Source organism: Branchiostoma floridae, chromosome 2, assembly GCF_000003815.2.
Source record: "Branchiostoma floridae strain S238N-H82 chromosome 2, Bfl_VNyyK, whole genome shotgun sequence".
NCBI classification, from domain to species: domain Eukaryota; kingdom Metazoa; phylum Chordata; class Leptocardii; order Amphioxiformes; family Branchiostomatidae; genus Branchiostoma; species Branchiostoma floridae.
The window spans coordinates 7,416,268-7,431,827 of NC_049980.1; the positions used below are offsets into that span (position 1 = coordinate 7,416,268).

The 15,560-nt window shown below is 41.5% G+C and overlaps 1 protein-coding gene across 4 annotated transcripts; it reads left to right on the forward strand.

The window, feature by feature from the left end:
- The first annotated feature begins 74 nt into the window (after positions 1-74).
- On the forward strand, positions 75-11,621 carry LOC118410021 (phosphotriesterase-related protein-like). Of its 4 annotated transcripts, XM_035811474.1 has the most exons (8): positions 166-182; positions 2,554-2,614; positions 3,003-3,168; positions 3,739-3,923; positions 4,405-4,560; positions 5,123-5,287; positions 5,863-6,077; positions 6,613-6,748. In XM_035811474.1, the coding sequence occupies exons 3-8, from the start codon at positions 3,059-3,061 to the stop codon at positions 6,745-6,747; spliced, it is 966 nt and encodes a 321-aa protein (XP_035667367.1). In that variant the 5' UTR covers positions 166-182; positions 2,554-2,614; positions 3,003-3,058; the 3' UTR covers position 6,748. The 4 variants fall into 4 exon arrangements, with proteins under 4 accessions (XP_035667366.1, XP_035667365.1, XP_035667367.1 ...); XM_035811473.1 differs by lacking the exons at positions 2,554-2,614; positions 3,003-3,168; positions 3,739-3,923; ... (2 more) ...; positions 5,863-6,077; positions 6,613-6,748 and adding exons at positions 7,548-7,707; positions 8,398-8,582; positions 9,086-9,241; ... (1 more) ...; positions 10,669-10,886; positions 11,484-11,621 and having other exon boundaries at positions 75-182; XM_035811472.1 differs by lacking the exon at positions 2,554-2,614 and having other exon boundaries at positions 75-182.
- Positions 11,622-15,560: the final 3,939 nt, after the last annotated feature.

The window sequence follows — 15,560 nt, forward strand, 5'->3', positions numbered from 1 at the left end:
AAATATAGTAACCTACAATGTTTACTCATCAAATCATACTTTATTTCCGTAGATTTCTTCCTCCTCCATATATTTTCCGGTGTTTACACGGACCTTGACATTAGGAGTGTTGGCACACACAGCACTAGTAACACAGCAGTCTTGCAGGATGGCGGCCGATTTGAAGGGAAAAGTGCAAACAGGTGAGAATCTGGGACGACAGGCTGTGTGGTAGCATCCTCGTGCATCGATCGACGACCGTGTGTGGACGAGTCTACTTCCATATTCATATCTGCTGGCCAATGCACGATCGACAGGCGCACCAAGTTGCCAGGCCATGTGGTGGCCAACAGTTGTTTTGGCCATGTGGCCTTGATAACCATTTATATTGGGACCCCCTCCTCAGAATTTCAGAGTGAAACTGGACCCATATGATCCTAGCTCCTGTGAGTAAGCAAATAGTGCCTACTATGGTCGATCTTGCTGTACTTACAAGCTGTATTTTGTCAATCGGTTACGGTCCGTCTTTGTGGTTTGAGTACTAAGTTCAGCGGGTTCGCTTAAAAGGCTGGGCTGTCTACCAGGCCAGGCTACCTGGCCTGTCTACCTGGCCTGGCTATCACGTCAGGCTACTCAGATCCCCCCATTCATAGCCCCATCATATGGCATTCAGCCAAAATAGCTGATTGACAGGCATAGTAATTGCTAATCTTTAACCCTGCAAGTGACCTGAGGTTAGCCTGTCCACCACTGGCTGGACCCTTCGGGACTGTGTCTGGTAGGCCTTCCTTGCAGCATGTCAGGAACACATTCAAGTACAGTACTGTACCTGAGTACTGTGTTGAGTAAATGCTTTAGGGTTTAGACCTAGAGGTCCTGGGTTCAAATCCTTTGACACAAAATCTGTGCTGTACAGTACTTTTCCCCACTCCAAATTGTACAAGGGGGTTGGAGAGATTATTGGCAGTGGAATGAGAGGATTGGGCTCTGTCCTGGACACAAAAAATTGTACATTGGATAACAATCCACAGCCTCAAAAAGGCTATGTGACTACCGATATTGTGTATGTCAACATGGCATACTAGCATAGAGAACAAGGAGGCACATGTAATTATAAGCCCCCCCCCCCCCTGGTCAGTACAACTTTAGCTTTACAGTGATTTATGCTCTTCCTTCTTGTTGCACGAGCTGAGATGGTTTCTGTTCTAGAAGATAGATATTCAATAATTTCTGTTGCTGGAAAGCCCATTCTTACACACACACACACACACACACACACACAAACATACACAAACAGTCAGTACTGGTACTTGTGTTCCTAACGCTGCAAGGAAGACCTCACAGACACATTCCCGAAGGGCCCAGCCAGTGGTGGACAGGCCAACCTCTGGTCACTTGCAGTGTGGGAGATTAGCAATTACTATGCCTGTCAATCAGCTGAATGCCATATGATGGGGCTATGAATGGGGGGATCTGAGTAGCCTGACGTGATAGCCAGGCCAGGTAGACAGGCCAGGTAGCCTGGCCTGGTAGACAGCCCAGCCTTTTAAGCGAACCCAAGTTCAGCATGCATGCACAGAAAAGGGGCGTGTCCGTGCGAACTTTCGACCCTGCCTGCATCAGTGACCTTGTTGTGAAGTTGTGAACCTTGAGTGGCCCATTGGGCTCTTCCAATCTAAACATTCACCAATGGTCATTGTCAGCGTTTGTCCCACTACTTAACTGTTTCTTTACACAGTCTTTCAATCTTAATTAATTTCAGGCTAAAACTAAAACTAAAATGTCCAAAGTGAGTGACATTTGTCAAGTGAAAACATTCAGTCAAGGCCAAGGCTATTCCTGTCAATAGAGCATTTTTTCACAGTTGACATATAATACAATTTTTTGCAAATAACTTTTTTGGGCACTACATTGTATTGACATGATGTTCTTGTCAATACATTCTTTTCAGTACCAAGGAGGCATAACGTTATAACCTCCTTGTCAGTACCCACAGGATGTTGCTTTATTAATATTGTGAATAGCACAATATGAGTATGTCAACCCAAACCCTTACCATGAGGATAATCTTGTAAACTGATGTAAAGTATTTACATATGCTAAGCAAGAATAATTTGATAATTAGATTAATAAGGAATGGGTGTTAGAAAAAAGCCTGGCTGGGTGCAAGCCCCCAACTCTCCAATTGATATATTCTTGACTATCACTATCAGGCGACAACTCTACCAACTGAGCCATATGGCACTACTAAGTCTTCATTGAAGGATACTAGTATACTGACTTAAAAGTATTCCTGTGCTACCTGTCAATAAGACTTTTTGGCAAGGTTGACATTCCTGTCAACATGCGGAGATGCCCTTAAATCAATCAGTCTTTTGCGGGTCGCAAAATTCCAGATATCCACTGCTGGTGTATGGTAGCTGTAGACATCTCTCTCTTCTATCTTAGCACAGGACCTCCAGTTAGCTCTGGACTGACAGGGAAGACTTGGCCCTCAAAGTCTCAAACCAAAAAAATTGCAACATTTTTTTCCACAAGTACAGGATGTAATTTGGTCTGATATTTCTGCCACAGTAAGACTGCATGGACTGAGTCTTGCCTTTTGTGCCAATTTTCATCGAAAATCAATTGCAAGGTGGGTAAGTCACCAAAGTCACAACTTTTTAGGTTATAATGAGTTTTGTTGGTTTTTATTTCTCTGATCTGTCTTTGCACTGCATTTCTTCTGTCTTTACTCTTTGCACTGTCTTTCTTGGATTTCAGTGCTTCAAATTTTTAGCCTGGTATCCAGTCATGTTATTGCTCCCATATTTGTGGAGAGGACAGAAGAGACTCTGGAGCTATAATACGGATACTGGATACCGATCTATCAAATTTTACTGCAGACATTTTAACTATACTTGCATGCCTGTTGTTACCTTCAAGTTGGTATTATTTACACATTCATCAAATTGCTTACAGCATTAAAATTCAAACTTGTAACATTGGATTATGTTCCTAATTCGTTTCTCTCTGGTTTTCAGTTTTGGGCCCCATTGACCCCGCCCAGCTGGGGCGTACCCTCACCCATGAACACCTCATGATCGACGCCTCCCCCCTGGGGGCCAACGTCCCCTGCCCCCCCTTCCTGCCCAACATGAACAGCCTACCCTTCACCATGGAGAACCTGGGCTTCATCAGGCAGTTCCCGTGAGTTGGCACTGTTACGGTGGCATAAGATAGGATCAGAAGCTCGCCTAGGAGTGTTCATTGCCCACCGTAGGATCTGCTTGGTGATAAGTTGCTGATGGCTTTGATAGTTGCATGGCAAGTTGCATTATGGTACTTTATCATCACTATGGCCCACAGTGCATGGTAACTTAGCAGCATATACAGTAGGCTATATGCAGATGCTTGTCATGTAGTTCTCATAGCTAAACTTTTTGGCTCCATTTTTGTCTTGGTGGAAGATTCAGATGAATCCAAAGACCCTGGATTTTTAATTTCCATGGCCATGGAATTGGCTACTCTTGAAAATAAACTTTTACAAAATTTTGCAATTTTAAATCTGGGTTCTAAACAACTAGTTTTTGTCCTGGTGGCTTAATGCACACATACCCTTTTTTTAACTGTCTCTTGAACTGTTTTGATTAAACTTTCTCATCTAACAAAGCATAATTATTCAATCGTCAACTTGTCTAAGCAATAATTTTCATGTAATTTCTTAACTAAGCATCAAATATTCGACGTAATTGGTCTTTTTATTTCATTTATCTTTAGATGGAGCTACAAGCCCAACCTGACTCTATATGGGGAGGAGAAACATGTGATAGAAGAGCTGAAGTTTTTCAAACAACATGGTGGCTCCTCCATGGTGGAATGTACCATTGTGGGCCTGGAGAGGGACATGAACATGATGAAGAGAATGGCAGAGGAGTCAGGGGTGAACATCATCTCTGGAACAGGTAACGACAGGAATATCATATACATTGTATATTCATCTCATAAGTATGCAAGTACATGTAGCTTGGTGGGATCGTAATCGGCAAGGTTAAAAACCCAGAGTTTCTGTGTTCAAATCAGTTGATGTGCCACCGAACTTGTGCCCTTAAGAAAGGCACTTTACACTTCATTCAGATGAAAATGAGTACCTAGCTTTAGTTAGGGCCGTCCCTTGGATAGAATGTTTAATGGAGGTCCTGTGTTTGAAGAAAGCGACCCCTCGATCAAGTTAAAGAACCCACCGCACTTATCGAAAAGAGTTGAGTCCTGTGTGATTGGTTCAAAACCTACAGTCATTTGGCTGCACCAGGGGCAATTGCTACATCGTATATTGATCGTTTTACATTGTGTTAAGGTAGCCTTTATCCACCAGATTTGAATTGATTTCCAAGTTAGGCAGTTAAGCCAATAGGTTGAAGGAAGTGTCATTCTCTTCTTCCCCAGGTTACTATGTAGATTCTGCACTCCCATCAGAGGTACACAGTGCCACTCAGGAACAGCTGGTGTCTACCATGGTCCATGACATCACCCAGGGGGCTGCTGGGACAGACATCAGGTGTGGGGTGATTGGGGAGATTGGAACATCCTGGCCAGTAACAGGTTTGTATATCTGAATGTCATTATCCTATCATTAACCAAATTCACCATTAAGGCACATGGACACGACTTTTATTTTTGTGATCAAATAATGGCAGGCTCACAGTGCACAATGATGATGACCAAATTAACTATATCATGGCACCAGTAAAATTGTCAGAAATTATAGATTCTTATTATCAAATGACTGTTAACGTTGTCCGGATAGAGTAGTTTGCTCCAACTTACATAGTCGCTTTTTGCTCTGACTTGTATTATACACTACCGCATGTACAGTAACTTCTCAGCTATTCTGTCTGGGAACCTTGACATCTCTAACATCTGGAGTCGTCCAAATTTTGGACGCTTGTGTGGGCCTGTTGTCATTAAACGACCACTCTAGAACCCATTCCTTAATTTGCTCATTAACTGATGTCACCACCAAAAGATTTAAATATATAGTTCTCCAGACGCGTAGCAGAAGTGAACTACTGCCCGGATGGTACCCAGGCTAGATCAACAGTGTATAATGGAGACAATTGTTCTCCCTACTCTATGAATGTAACATATCTCTTTGTCTCCATAGCAACTGAGAAGAAGGTACTGCAGGCCACAGCTGCTGCTCAGACCCAGCTGGGCTGTCCCGTCATCATCCACCCTGGTCGGAACAAACAGGCTCCAGCAGAGGTCATCCGCATCCTGGCAGAGGCTGGGGGGGACATCAGCAGGACTGTCATGTCACATCTGGACAGTAGGTTCTTTTTGGTGACAAATTCATGTAAAGACTGGTAAGGCCAAGGGGTGGGTACTGGTACAGTGACAGTGTACTGGTACAAAAATCATTTTTTCTTGTTGGACTGGTCCAGAAAAACTGACCTGAAAAAAATCAGTGGAGCAGAGTTTGGAGCGATTAGAAGATGTACACATTATACTAGCTGGCATTTATGCACCCTGGGCTTACTGATCAGGTAATAAGATCGAAGTTGATTTTTGCCAAGTTTCTACAGTCAGACTTGGCCTAAGTGACAGATGCAGTTAGTTTTTAAAACGCCAGTTAAAGTCGGATACACCACCAAACAGAAGCCTTCGTAGCAAAATGGACCATTGTTTAAAAAGGCTATGGGGCTACGTTCACCTTGCCTTTACTTAACATATGGTTGATGTTTAAAACTTTTATCAAGTTATACTGTCAGATATAATCTTATTTACCAATTTTTAGGTCATGCTAATACCAGGTTGATCTGTCTGTTCTATACATATAGTATGGGCAGACTTTCCACCTAAATTTCACTGCGACTGATCTGCATTTTTTTCTCTTATTTCCAGGAACCATCTGTGATCATGAGGATCTCTCTGCCTTCGCGAAGCTTGGCTGTTACCTGGAGCTGGACCTGTTTGGGATTGAGGTGTCGTACTATCAGCTGGGAGACTTCGACATGCCCAGCGACGCCCAGCGTATCAAGATGATCAAACACGTTCTGGACGAGGGTTACGAGGATCGTGTGGTAATCGCACATGACCTGTACACCAAGCATAGGCTGGTATGTCTGGCTATGTTTATCTGTTGATTTATGATTGAATACATAATGTTGTTACAGTAAAACTACCCAAGGAAACCACTCGGGGAACCAATAAATTCTATGTGGACAGGTGGTCACTATAGAAAGGATTCTTAATGCTTGTGTCAATAGGGAACATTACTAGTATTTAAGGGACCATTATAATTGTATATGGCCAGGTGGTCCTTACGTAGAGGTGGTGACTTGTGCAGGTTGTACATGTGTATGTTGTTGCTGGCTTTAAAAAATGACATCAGGTTTCCTCTTTGTCCTCTGTCTTGAGTGATTTTTTTTTGTCTCTTGTAGTGTAAGTGGATCATGTCTTACAGTTCAATATTACACAGCTTGTACCTACTGTAGTGTGTTATGCCTAAGGACAGTTTACCTGTTATGCTGAACACTTAGAAAGAAACAAAAACGTTAACAACATGTACTGTGAGTTTCAATAGAATGTTGAGAGAGAGTTCTGTTGAATCTTTCCATCAACTACATGTACGTTCTATCTAAACTTTCCCAGATGCACTATGGCGGCCACGGCTACTCCCACATCCTGCTGAACGTGGTTCCCATGATGCTGGCCAGGGGAATCTCTCAGGACCAGGTGGACAAGATGCTCATCCACAACCCACGCAACTGGCTCACGTTCAAATGAAGAACTGAACAACATGTACTAGATGAGCCCAAATTCTATCGCTGAACTTAAACATTACAACAAAGGTTTTCTTATTTCTTCTGACACTTAAATGCCAAAAATGTACTTGTGTACTTATTCCCAAAAATGAATTGGGGCATTTTGCTGCACCCCAGAGCATGACAAATGATGAATGATGCTGTTAATCAGGACTAGCTAGTGGTAGGATGACCCCCTATTGAATGGGTTCTTCTCAACAATTCTTCTATATTCGACTGATTTACAATTGTGAACTATTGCAGTGACTACTATGATCTTAATGATGAGGAAGATTAATGTAACTGCAATAACACCTTCAGAGTCACATTGTCAACATTTTACCCTCTATTAGACAAGACATTGTATTTTTCTCATACCAGATTATTAGTATATCTACCTCTATCAGTTGTGCCTTTTGTGAACAAGATATATCAAGCAATGAATAAAGCTGGTGTTCTTTAAAACAGTGAATATTGTCTTCATTTATTGATATAGCAGATTATGCTTCAGAACACAAGCTAAGTAATTTTAGAATGGATTAAAGATTTAACAATGAAAATCAAGAACATTGGCTCACACACTATGAGTGGGATGGGAAAATTTTACTCTGTTGACAGCACTGATATACATTGTATGTGCTACAACTGTAGTATATGAAGGGTAGGACTGGGTATATGTGGATGTAGGGTAGAACTGGGTATATGTGAATAAAGAGTCGAATAGTAGATGGATGGCCTGTAAGATTTAAACCTCTGCTACTTACTGTCTGTTGTATGTTCCAGTTTTGGGGTGCATCGACCCCTCTCAGCTGGGGCGTACCCTCACCCATGAGCACCTGTGGATCGATGCCTCCCCCCTGGGGGCCAGCGTCCCCTCCTTCCCCCCCAACATGGACACCCTGCCCTTCACCATGGAGAACCTGGGCTTCATCAGGCAGTTCCCGTAAGTCTTGGCCAGGTGGCTGGGTGCAGGTAGAGTCAAACATGTTGCAGCCAACCACCACAAGTTGTAGTCTCTACCAGACTGCGTGGATTGTTGGAAAGAAATTGGTCAGAGGAGTACAGTTGTCCCCTTCGTAAACGGTCATCGCCATTCCAAACAATCATCGGCATGCAGCTGACTGCTGAAAACCATTATGCATTTCATAACTTATTTGGGGCTGACAAAATCAATCAATCAATGGGATGACAAATTTATTGGATAGTATCATCTATCATTTGTTCTTCATCCTGTTCTGTTTATTTTCCTTTCATCTTCTGATGTTAGAAGCAATTGACACTGGAAATCACGGAAATCTTTCTTCCTATACTGTAAATGTATTAAAGTTCGCGGGGATTTAATTTTGCGGTAGCGGGAAAAAGAACTTTTCGCGGTGGATTTAAGTTCGCGGTAACACCATAGACTGCAATCTAATATCATGATAGAATAATATTCGCCGTGGTTTTAAATTCGCGGTGAAGTGGTCACCACGAAAACCGCGAACATTAATCCACCGCGAACATTTCTGCATTTACAGTATTATATAATGTTTTTAGTCCAATAGTTGTGAGAACTCCCTTCATCATCTTTAGCTTTCAAATATTGGATGTAAGTTTGATCATAACTTTGATCAGTGCTAACATTTTTTGTTAGCTACTCCCACACTGACAACCTAACCCTGCATGGGGAGGAGCAACATGTGGCAGAAGAGCTGAACTTCTTCAAACAACATGGCGGTTCTTCTGTGGTGGAATGTACCACCGTGGGCATCAAGAACAACATAGGGATGTTAAAAACCATGGCTGAGAAAACCGGAGTGAACATCATTGCTGGTGCAGGTAATTAGATCTAAAAATAGAGTTATGTTTGAAGACAGAAAAAAAGAAATATTTTTAACTATTTTGTCCTGATATTGCCAGATGATATACATGTACATAGTATGTAACTCTGCAAGTATTAATATGCCGTTGTTGCAATCTCCAAGCAGTTGTTGGGTGGAAGATTGTAATGCAATGTATTACACTAAACGACCTGTTACACCTACATTTTGCAAGTATGGCTTAAAGCAGAGGATTCTCTTGCATTGTACTTGCTGCCAACAAGTTCCATTCTAAGATTATGATAGCTCTAGGGAAAACAAAGTTTTGTACACATAAAAACTTGGTTGATAAATCTAATAATTGATTTTCAATCTTTTCTAAGCTTCTTTTGTTGGGAAACAATAAGCAGTTTCATTGATGCCAAAACTATATTTCTGCAACATTACAGTTGTCAGAATTTGACTGTTTCATTATTTGTGCCATATCAGTCAATAATATTTTTTAATGCTTTTTTCCCCCAGGTTATTATGTAGATTCATCACTCCCATCAGAGGTACACAGTGCCACTCAGGAACAGCTGGTGTCTACCATGGTCCATGACATCACCCAGGGGGCTGCTGGGACAGACATCAGGTGTGGGGTGATTGGGGAGATTGGAACATCCTGGCCAATAACAGGTAATGTCAATTAGCATTTATCCGCCGAGTTACACATATACTAGTAATGTATCCGCCACTTTGAAAAGTAGTGTGTTTAAAAGATCTCAGTTTAGATATACATGGTAAAGGAGTGCATTGTACTGGTATAAATTTTGTTGGAGATCTCATTGATGCAAAAATATCAGTATATGTGACCCTGAAAAATGATGTTAGTTGCTATTACAAAAAAGAATTCAATGCAGTCCATTCTAGCTCATCTGTGAATTCTTGTTTATTGGTGCAATGGCCAAGGGGGGTAGAGTGTTTGCCTTTTATTTGGAAGGTTGGTAGTTCAAAGCCTGGCTGTGTCATACCAAGGCTTGAAAAATGGTATATATAAAATGATACATACTGCTCTCCTTACTTTACTAAGCACTGATAGCATTATGAGAAAGAGTATAGGAGTTGCACTCCACTACTGCTGGACTAGCCGCCTGCTGTAGTGGTCTGTGTGCCCAAGGGCTGTAAAGATGGAGATGGGCACTGCCCTATACACTGAAATTCTGGAATGGATTTTAATCAATCTCATTTCTTAACTGTCTTTCCTTGTCTTAATTGCAATGGAGGTGAAGGCTATAGAAATGGAAATGGGAACTGTCTCAACACCAAAAATGTGGGACCAAAGGTGTTTGAAGGATTTTGACTTATTATTCCTTGTCTCCATAGCAACTGAAAAGAAGGTCCTGCAGGCCACAGCTGCAGCTCAGACCCAGCTGGGCTGTCCCGTCATCATCCACCCTGGTCGGAACAAACAGGCTCCGGCAGAGGTCATCCGCATCCTGGCAGAGGCTGGGGGGGACATCAGCAGGACTGTCATGTCACATCTGGACAGTACGTACAATATGTACAATATCAAGTGTTCTTACAAGACTTCTAACATTACAAAACCAGGGCTGGAGATTTATTTAGAGGAATACATGCCCAGGGGCACCTGACCTGAAAATTAAGGACTGGTGTACAGAAAATTTTGATGCATACAAAACGTGAACAGATGTTGACGTTAAATGTCAGGAAAATTTAATAGATTTAATTTAGCGGTAGAGGAAAATGGAGTGTTCACGGTGGTTTTGAGTTCGCAGTAGGGCCTGTAGTCACATACTATAATGGAAAAATGTTTATAGTGGTTATGTTTGCTGTGAAGTGGCCACCGCAAAAACCACAAACATTTCTTACATGTACAATATTTTGAGCCCCGATGAAAATAATAATTACTTTTTTGTCATGTCTTTGTCACAGACTGACTTGTAAAAAAGTGGTTTAAGCCTCTGAGGGATCTTTTTTTTTTCATACTACACCATTCTATTGTGGCAACTCTGAGCAAAACAATAAATACTAGTAACTTCAGTTTGAATGGCCTGAAGCCACAAAACAGTGTTTCTATTGCACTGAACCATTTCCTTCCACAGGAAGTATCTATGACAAGGGTGAGCTGTCTGAGTTTGCAAAGCTGGGGTCTTACATGGAGTGGGACCTGTTTGGGATAGAGGTGTCCTACTACCAGCAGGTGACAGATCTGGACATGCCCAGCGACGCTCAGAGGATTCAGATGGTCAAACACGTGCTGGACAACGGGTACGAGGACCGCGTGGTGATCGCTCATGACATCCACACAAAGCACAGATTGGTGAGATGTTTTGCCTCTTACAAGAGTAATGTAGTGCTTTATGTGATAAGTAAAGGTAGATTACATGTAGTCTCATAGAATGGTTATTATCTAGCAGTGGATGCTATACGTTATACCTTGTACAATTGTTGTAAAAACAGTCTGACAGCCTTTTTGAGGCAAAAGGGGTAGTAAGTTTATATCCACAGTCTCCAGGGTATGGTATTGGAAAGCAGAGCCCATCCCACTCCTTCTACTGCCTTTTACTGTAGTTTTACCTCTCCAGCCAAAGGTAGTACCAATGTTTACAGTGTCATGAGTGAGAAAAGTGGTGTGTCTCTCCCAAGGACACAACGTATAGCCAGGAATGAAACGTGTGACCTCTGGATCTTGTGTCCACTAGCCTAGCCATTCAGACAAATGAAATTATGATAATGGCATTGTCACTGACAGAAGATAGTGGATTCTATCTGAAACGTCTTACCATTTCCAAATTCATATCAGTTGCCTGAGTAACTGCATTTGGGCGTATCTTATTACATGTACCTGGATGACTAACGTTCATCGACGTATGGTAATGCAATGTTCATTGTACATTTACACATGTATCCCTGCCAGATGCACTATGGCGGCCACGGCTACTCCCACATCCTGCTGAACGTGGTTCCCATGATGCTGGCCAGGGGAATCTCTCAGGACCAGGTGGACAAGATGCTTATCCACAACCCTAGCAACTGGCTCACATTCAAATGAAGAGCTATAAACAACATGCTTTTGCTTCACTTCACGTTGCTTAATTGGACAGAATTTACAATGTTGGCAAAGTATATGTATGGGAAGAACAGAATGATGGAGCAAGAAATTAATGTAATTGCAATCACATTTTCAGAGTCTTCCACTGGCTTACATTCAAGTGAAGAACCAAACAATGAGCTTTCACTTCCAGTGCAGAATGTTGCTTTTTATATTTGCTTAGGACAATTATAATGGGTTACAATGGGTTTTGATGCCCGCTTAGGCTAGCATTACATTTCCACAATAGGGCCCGGCCGGGCAGTTATGGAGAACGAAAAGTACAATATAAAAGACAACAAAAACACAAAATGGACCAAAAATAGTTCAACAGCATGCAATTATGCCTTGTATCTATTGGCATGAACTTTATCTTTTGTTTCCGCAAACAACTCAGCTGGGCCTAGGGTAAGAAATGTGACATTGGCTTAACCCTAACGCATTGGAAAATAGCGGTGTTGGAAGACTTTAGTTTTAATTTTGGTTAGAAATGCTTGAAATATGGACCAAGAACAGAGTAATGAAATACATATCCTAATAGTTTGTTCCATGGGACCATGATAACTAGAATTGTATTTTAATGTAAACTATGCAATTAAGATTCATAATTGTAAGTAAAACTCATTTCAGCAGCAAGGCTGACAGGCTTTATGCAAATAAACGGTTCATTCACGATGCGATGTAAAACAGAATTAATATCATTATTATAAGATGCAAATTATATACATCAATCAGAAAATTCTGCTATTTTACCATGAAGAATTTTGTAATCGTGAGATGTAAAACTAGGTCTAGGAGTTGGTATTTTTAGATACAAAAAGGATGTATTTATCAAGCTAATTAGTGATCAAATTATGTAATTGTCAAACAGAATTCTATATTGATAGAATATATTATAAACTGTATTTTATAAAACAACGTATGGAAGAAATTAGACAATGTGTCTATCAACCTGTATCTCAATTTATGCTGATTAATAAAAACTTTCATCATGGTGTACTCTAGAGTATTGAATTTTTAGGAATGCATTTCTCTGGGAGGTCAAAATACCATGATAGCACTATGGTCAGCCCCAGTCAACTATTGACATACCAGTACCACTGTCAGGTCCTGTGCACGAACATATTAGTAATATAGTCAGGCCCGATAGACTAGTATATCAGTACTATAGTCAGGAACAACAGTCTTACATATCAGTAATCAGTTAGTCAAGCTCAATGGACTAACATATCAGCCATAGTCAGGTCCTGAGGACTAACATATCAGTAAAACAACACCCTTACGCATCATTACCACAAACAGTTTCAAAGGACTAACATATCAGTACCATAGTCAGGCCCAACAGACTAACATATCAGTACCACAAACAGTTCCAATGGACTAACATATCAGTAACATGGTCAGGCCCAAAGGACTAACATATCAGTACCACAGACAGGTCCAATGGACTAACATATCAGTAAAACAATCATGTCCAACACCCTTACGTATCAGTACCACAAACAGTTCCAATGGACTAACATATCAGTAACATGGTCAGGCCCAAAGGACTAACATATCAGTACCACAGACAGGTCCAATGGACTAACATATCAGTAAAACAATCATGTCCAACACCCTTACGTATCAGTACCACAAACAGTTCCAATGGACTGACATATCAGTACCATGATCAGGTCCGATGGACTAACATATCAGTACCATGATTAGGTCCAATAAACTAACATATCTGTACTACAGACAGGCCCAGTGGACTAACATATCAGTACCGTAGTCAGGCCTAATGGACTAACATATCAGTACCATAGCCAGACCCAACTGAATAACATATCAGTACCACTTGTCAGGTCCAGTGGACTAATATATCAGTACCATAGTCAGGTCCAGTTGACTAACATATCAGTACCACAGACTATCTTATGTTACTCCATTGTTTCTAACTATGGTACTGAAGAGTTAGTCCATTTGATATGACTATGGTACTGATATGTTGTTGCGGTGCTACATACAAGTCTATTTACCCCTTTAGCACGTAGACAGAGATCTAAAGAAAAGCACTGAGGCAGCTGTCAGCACTACGGTCAGCAAGACGATGGAGATAGACAGCATAGAATCCTTCTTAGACCCCGTTCACACTCAAAAAAATGAAGCGGCTTCAACGTCGAAGCCGCTTCAACGTGCAAGCCGCTTCAAAAAAATTACGTTCACACTCATTTCAGACAATCCGATTAATCGCACACAATTCCGTACCTGGACTTCGGGTACTTTTTTACAACATTGTTTGTAGGTTTTCTCAAACCCACTCTTAATAGTCTTATGTCATGATCCAGAGAGAAAGCTGTTCAAAGATATGCTTGTTTTTTGTGATTTTTTTTTAGCTTGCTGACTGCTGTGTTTCCTCTCTCTTCGCGTGATAAAAAAAGCTTTGTTTGCTTCCCATTCCACTTGCCTTGACCCTACAGCGATTATTTTTCTTTCCAGACATTATCATTGGGCACAAAAATCAGTAACGTGAGCAAACCTGTCAATGTGGCGTGTGTTCCTGCTCCCGATACCTGGATATATAACCTCCAACAGGGGGTAAATCGGAAATTTGCATAGAATCTATCCCGCGTTGCGTTCACACTCGCGATTTCAGCCAAGCGGCTTGTTCACAAGTGTCTCAAACTACCTCCCAGGGATGGATTGCAAACGAGCCGGATCGGTGAAAATCCAAGCCGCTTGGAGCGTTCACACTCAAGAAAACGATCCGGATCAAGCGGCTTCGACGTTGAAGCCGCTTCATTTTTTTGAGTGTGAACGGGGTCTAAGACCTTCAACATGTAACATCTATTATCAATACCGCCAAGTTTACTGCGAGTTCGCAAGCGATACTAATTTGACAAACGATTAACGCCTCATTTTCTCCAGTTACATGTTGCTGGTAAAGCTTACCTTTGCCACTTGTTTTCGGTATCTTTTTTTGTCTCTCTTGTCATGCTAAAAACGTAATATCGTAATAGTAACACACCCCGGAATTACACGGAGAACGGGCGCGTGGTTGGGAGGGAGTTAAAAAATACCGCCAGGAAACTTTGAAACATACACGGAAAAACACGGCACAATTAACTGCCGCTATGTACATTTATACATCCTCTGTTGCTCCTTCCTTTCCTGTTAGTAATTGCACAAAACAAAAACCTGCATGAGCATACAAAAAGTCAGGAGAAAACGGACGTTTACTGTCAAGAACTTTCATTTGATTTTGGTCCGTCACAACCGCTATGACGTAAAACTTTACTGCTGGCGTAGCATTAAAAATGGCGGGAAAATGGCGGCGTACGTTCAATTTGACCCATTCAGTCGCAGATCCGGGCGATAATGCAACGGTTCTTCACATTTTTACACGATTTCCGACACGGTGTATTGGACACCTAACATCTATTATAATAATACCGGTACGTTTACGACGATTTCTCTAGCCATACTGATTTGACAAATTGTCAACGCATCATTTTCTCCAGTTACATGTTGCTGTTATAGGTTACCCTTGCCACTTCTTCTGTGTAACTTTTCTGCCACTCTTGTCCTGCTAAAAGCGAAATATTGTAATTGTAACACGCCGCGGAATTACACGGCGAACGGGTGCGTGGTTGGGAGGGGGTAAAAAATACCGGTAGGAAGAAACACGGCACAATTAACTGCCGCTATGTACATCTATACATCCTCTGATGTTCCTTCCTTTTCTGTCAGTAAATGCATAAAACATAAACCTGCATGAGCATACAAAATGTCATGAGAAAACGGACGTATACTGTCAAGAATTTTCATTTAACTTCTGTCCGTCACAACCGCTATGACTTAACACTTCACTGCTAGCGTAGATATAAAAATGGCGGGAAAATGGCTGCGTACGTTCAATTT

What these genes read in the sequence shown, in the direction of transcription:
- LOC118410021 (XM_035811472.1), top strand. Translation starts at nt 149, where the DNA reads ATGGCGGCCGATTTGAAGGGAAAAGTGCAAACAG. An exon ending in GGCTTCATCAGGCAGTTCCC is followed by an intron (nt 3,169 to 3,738) that starts GTGAGTTGGCAC and finishes ATTTATCTTTAG; the next exon opens with ATGGAGCTACAAGCCCAACC. An exon ending in TGTCATGTCACATCTGGACA is followed by an intron (nt 5,288 to 5,862) that starts GTAGGTTCTTTT and finishes TCTTATTTCCAG; the next exon opens with GAACCATCTGTGATCATGAG.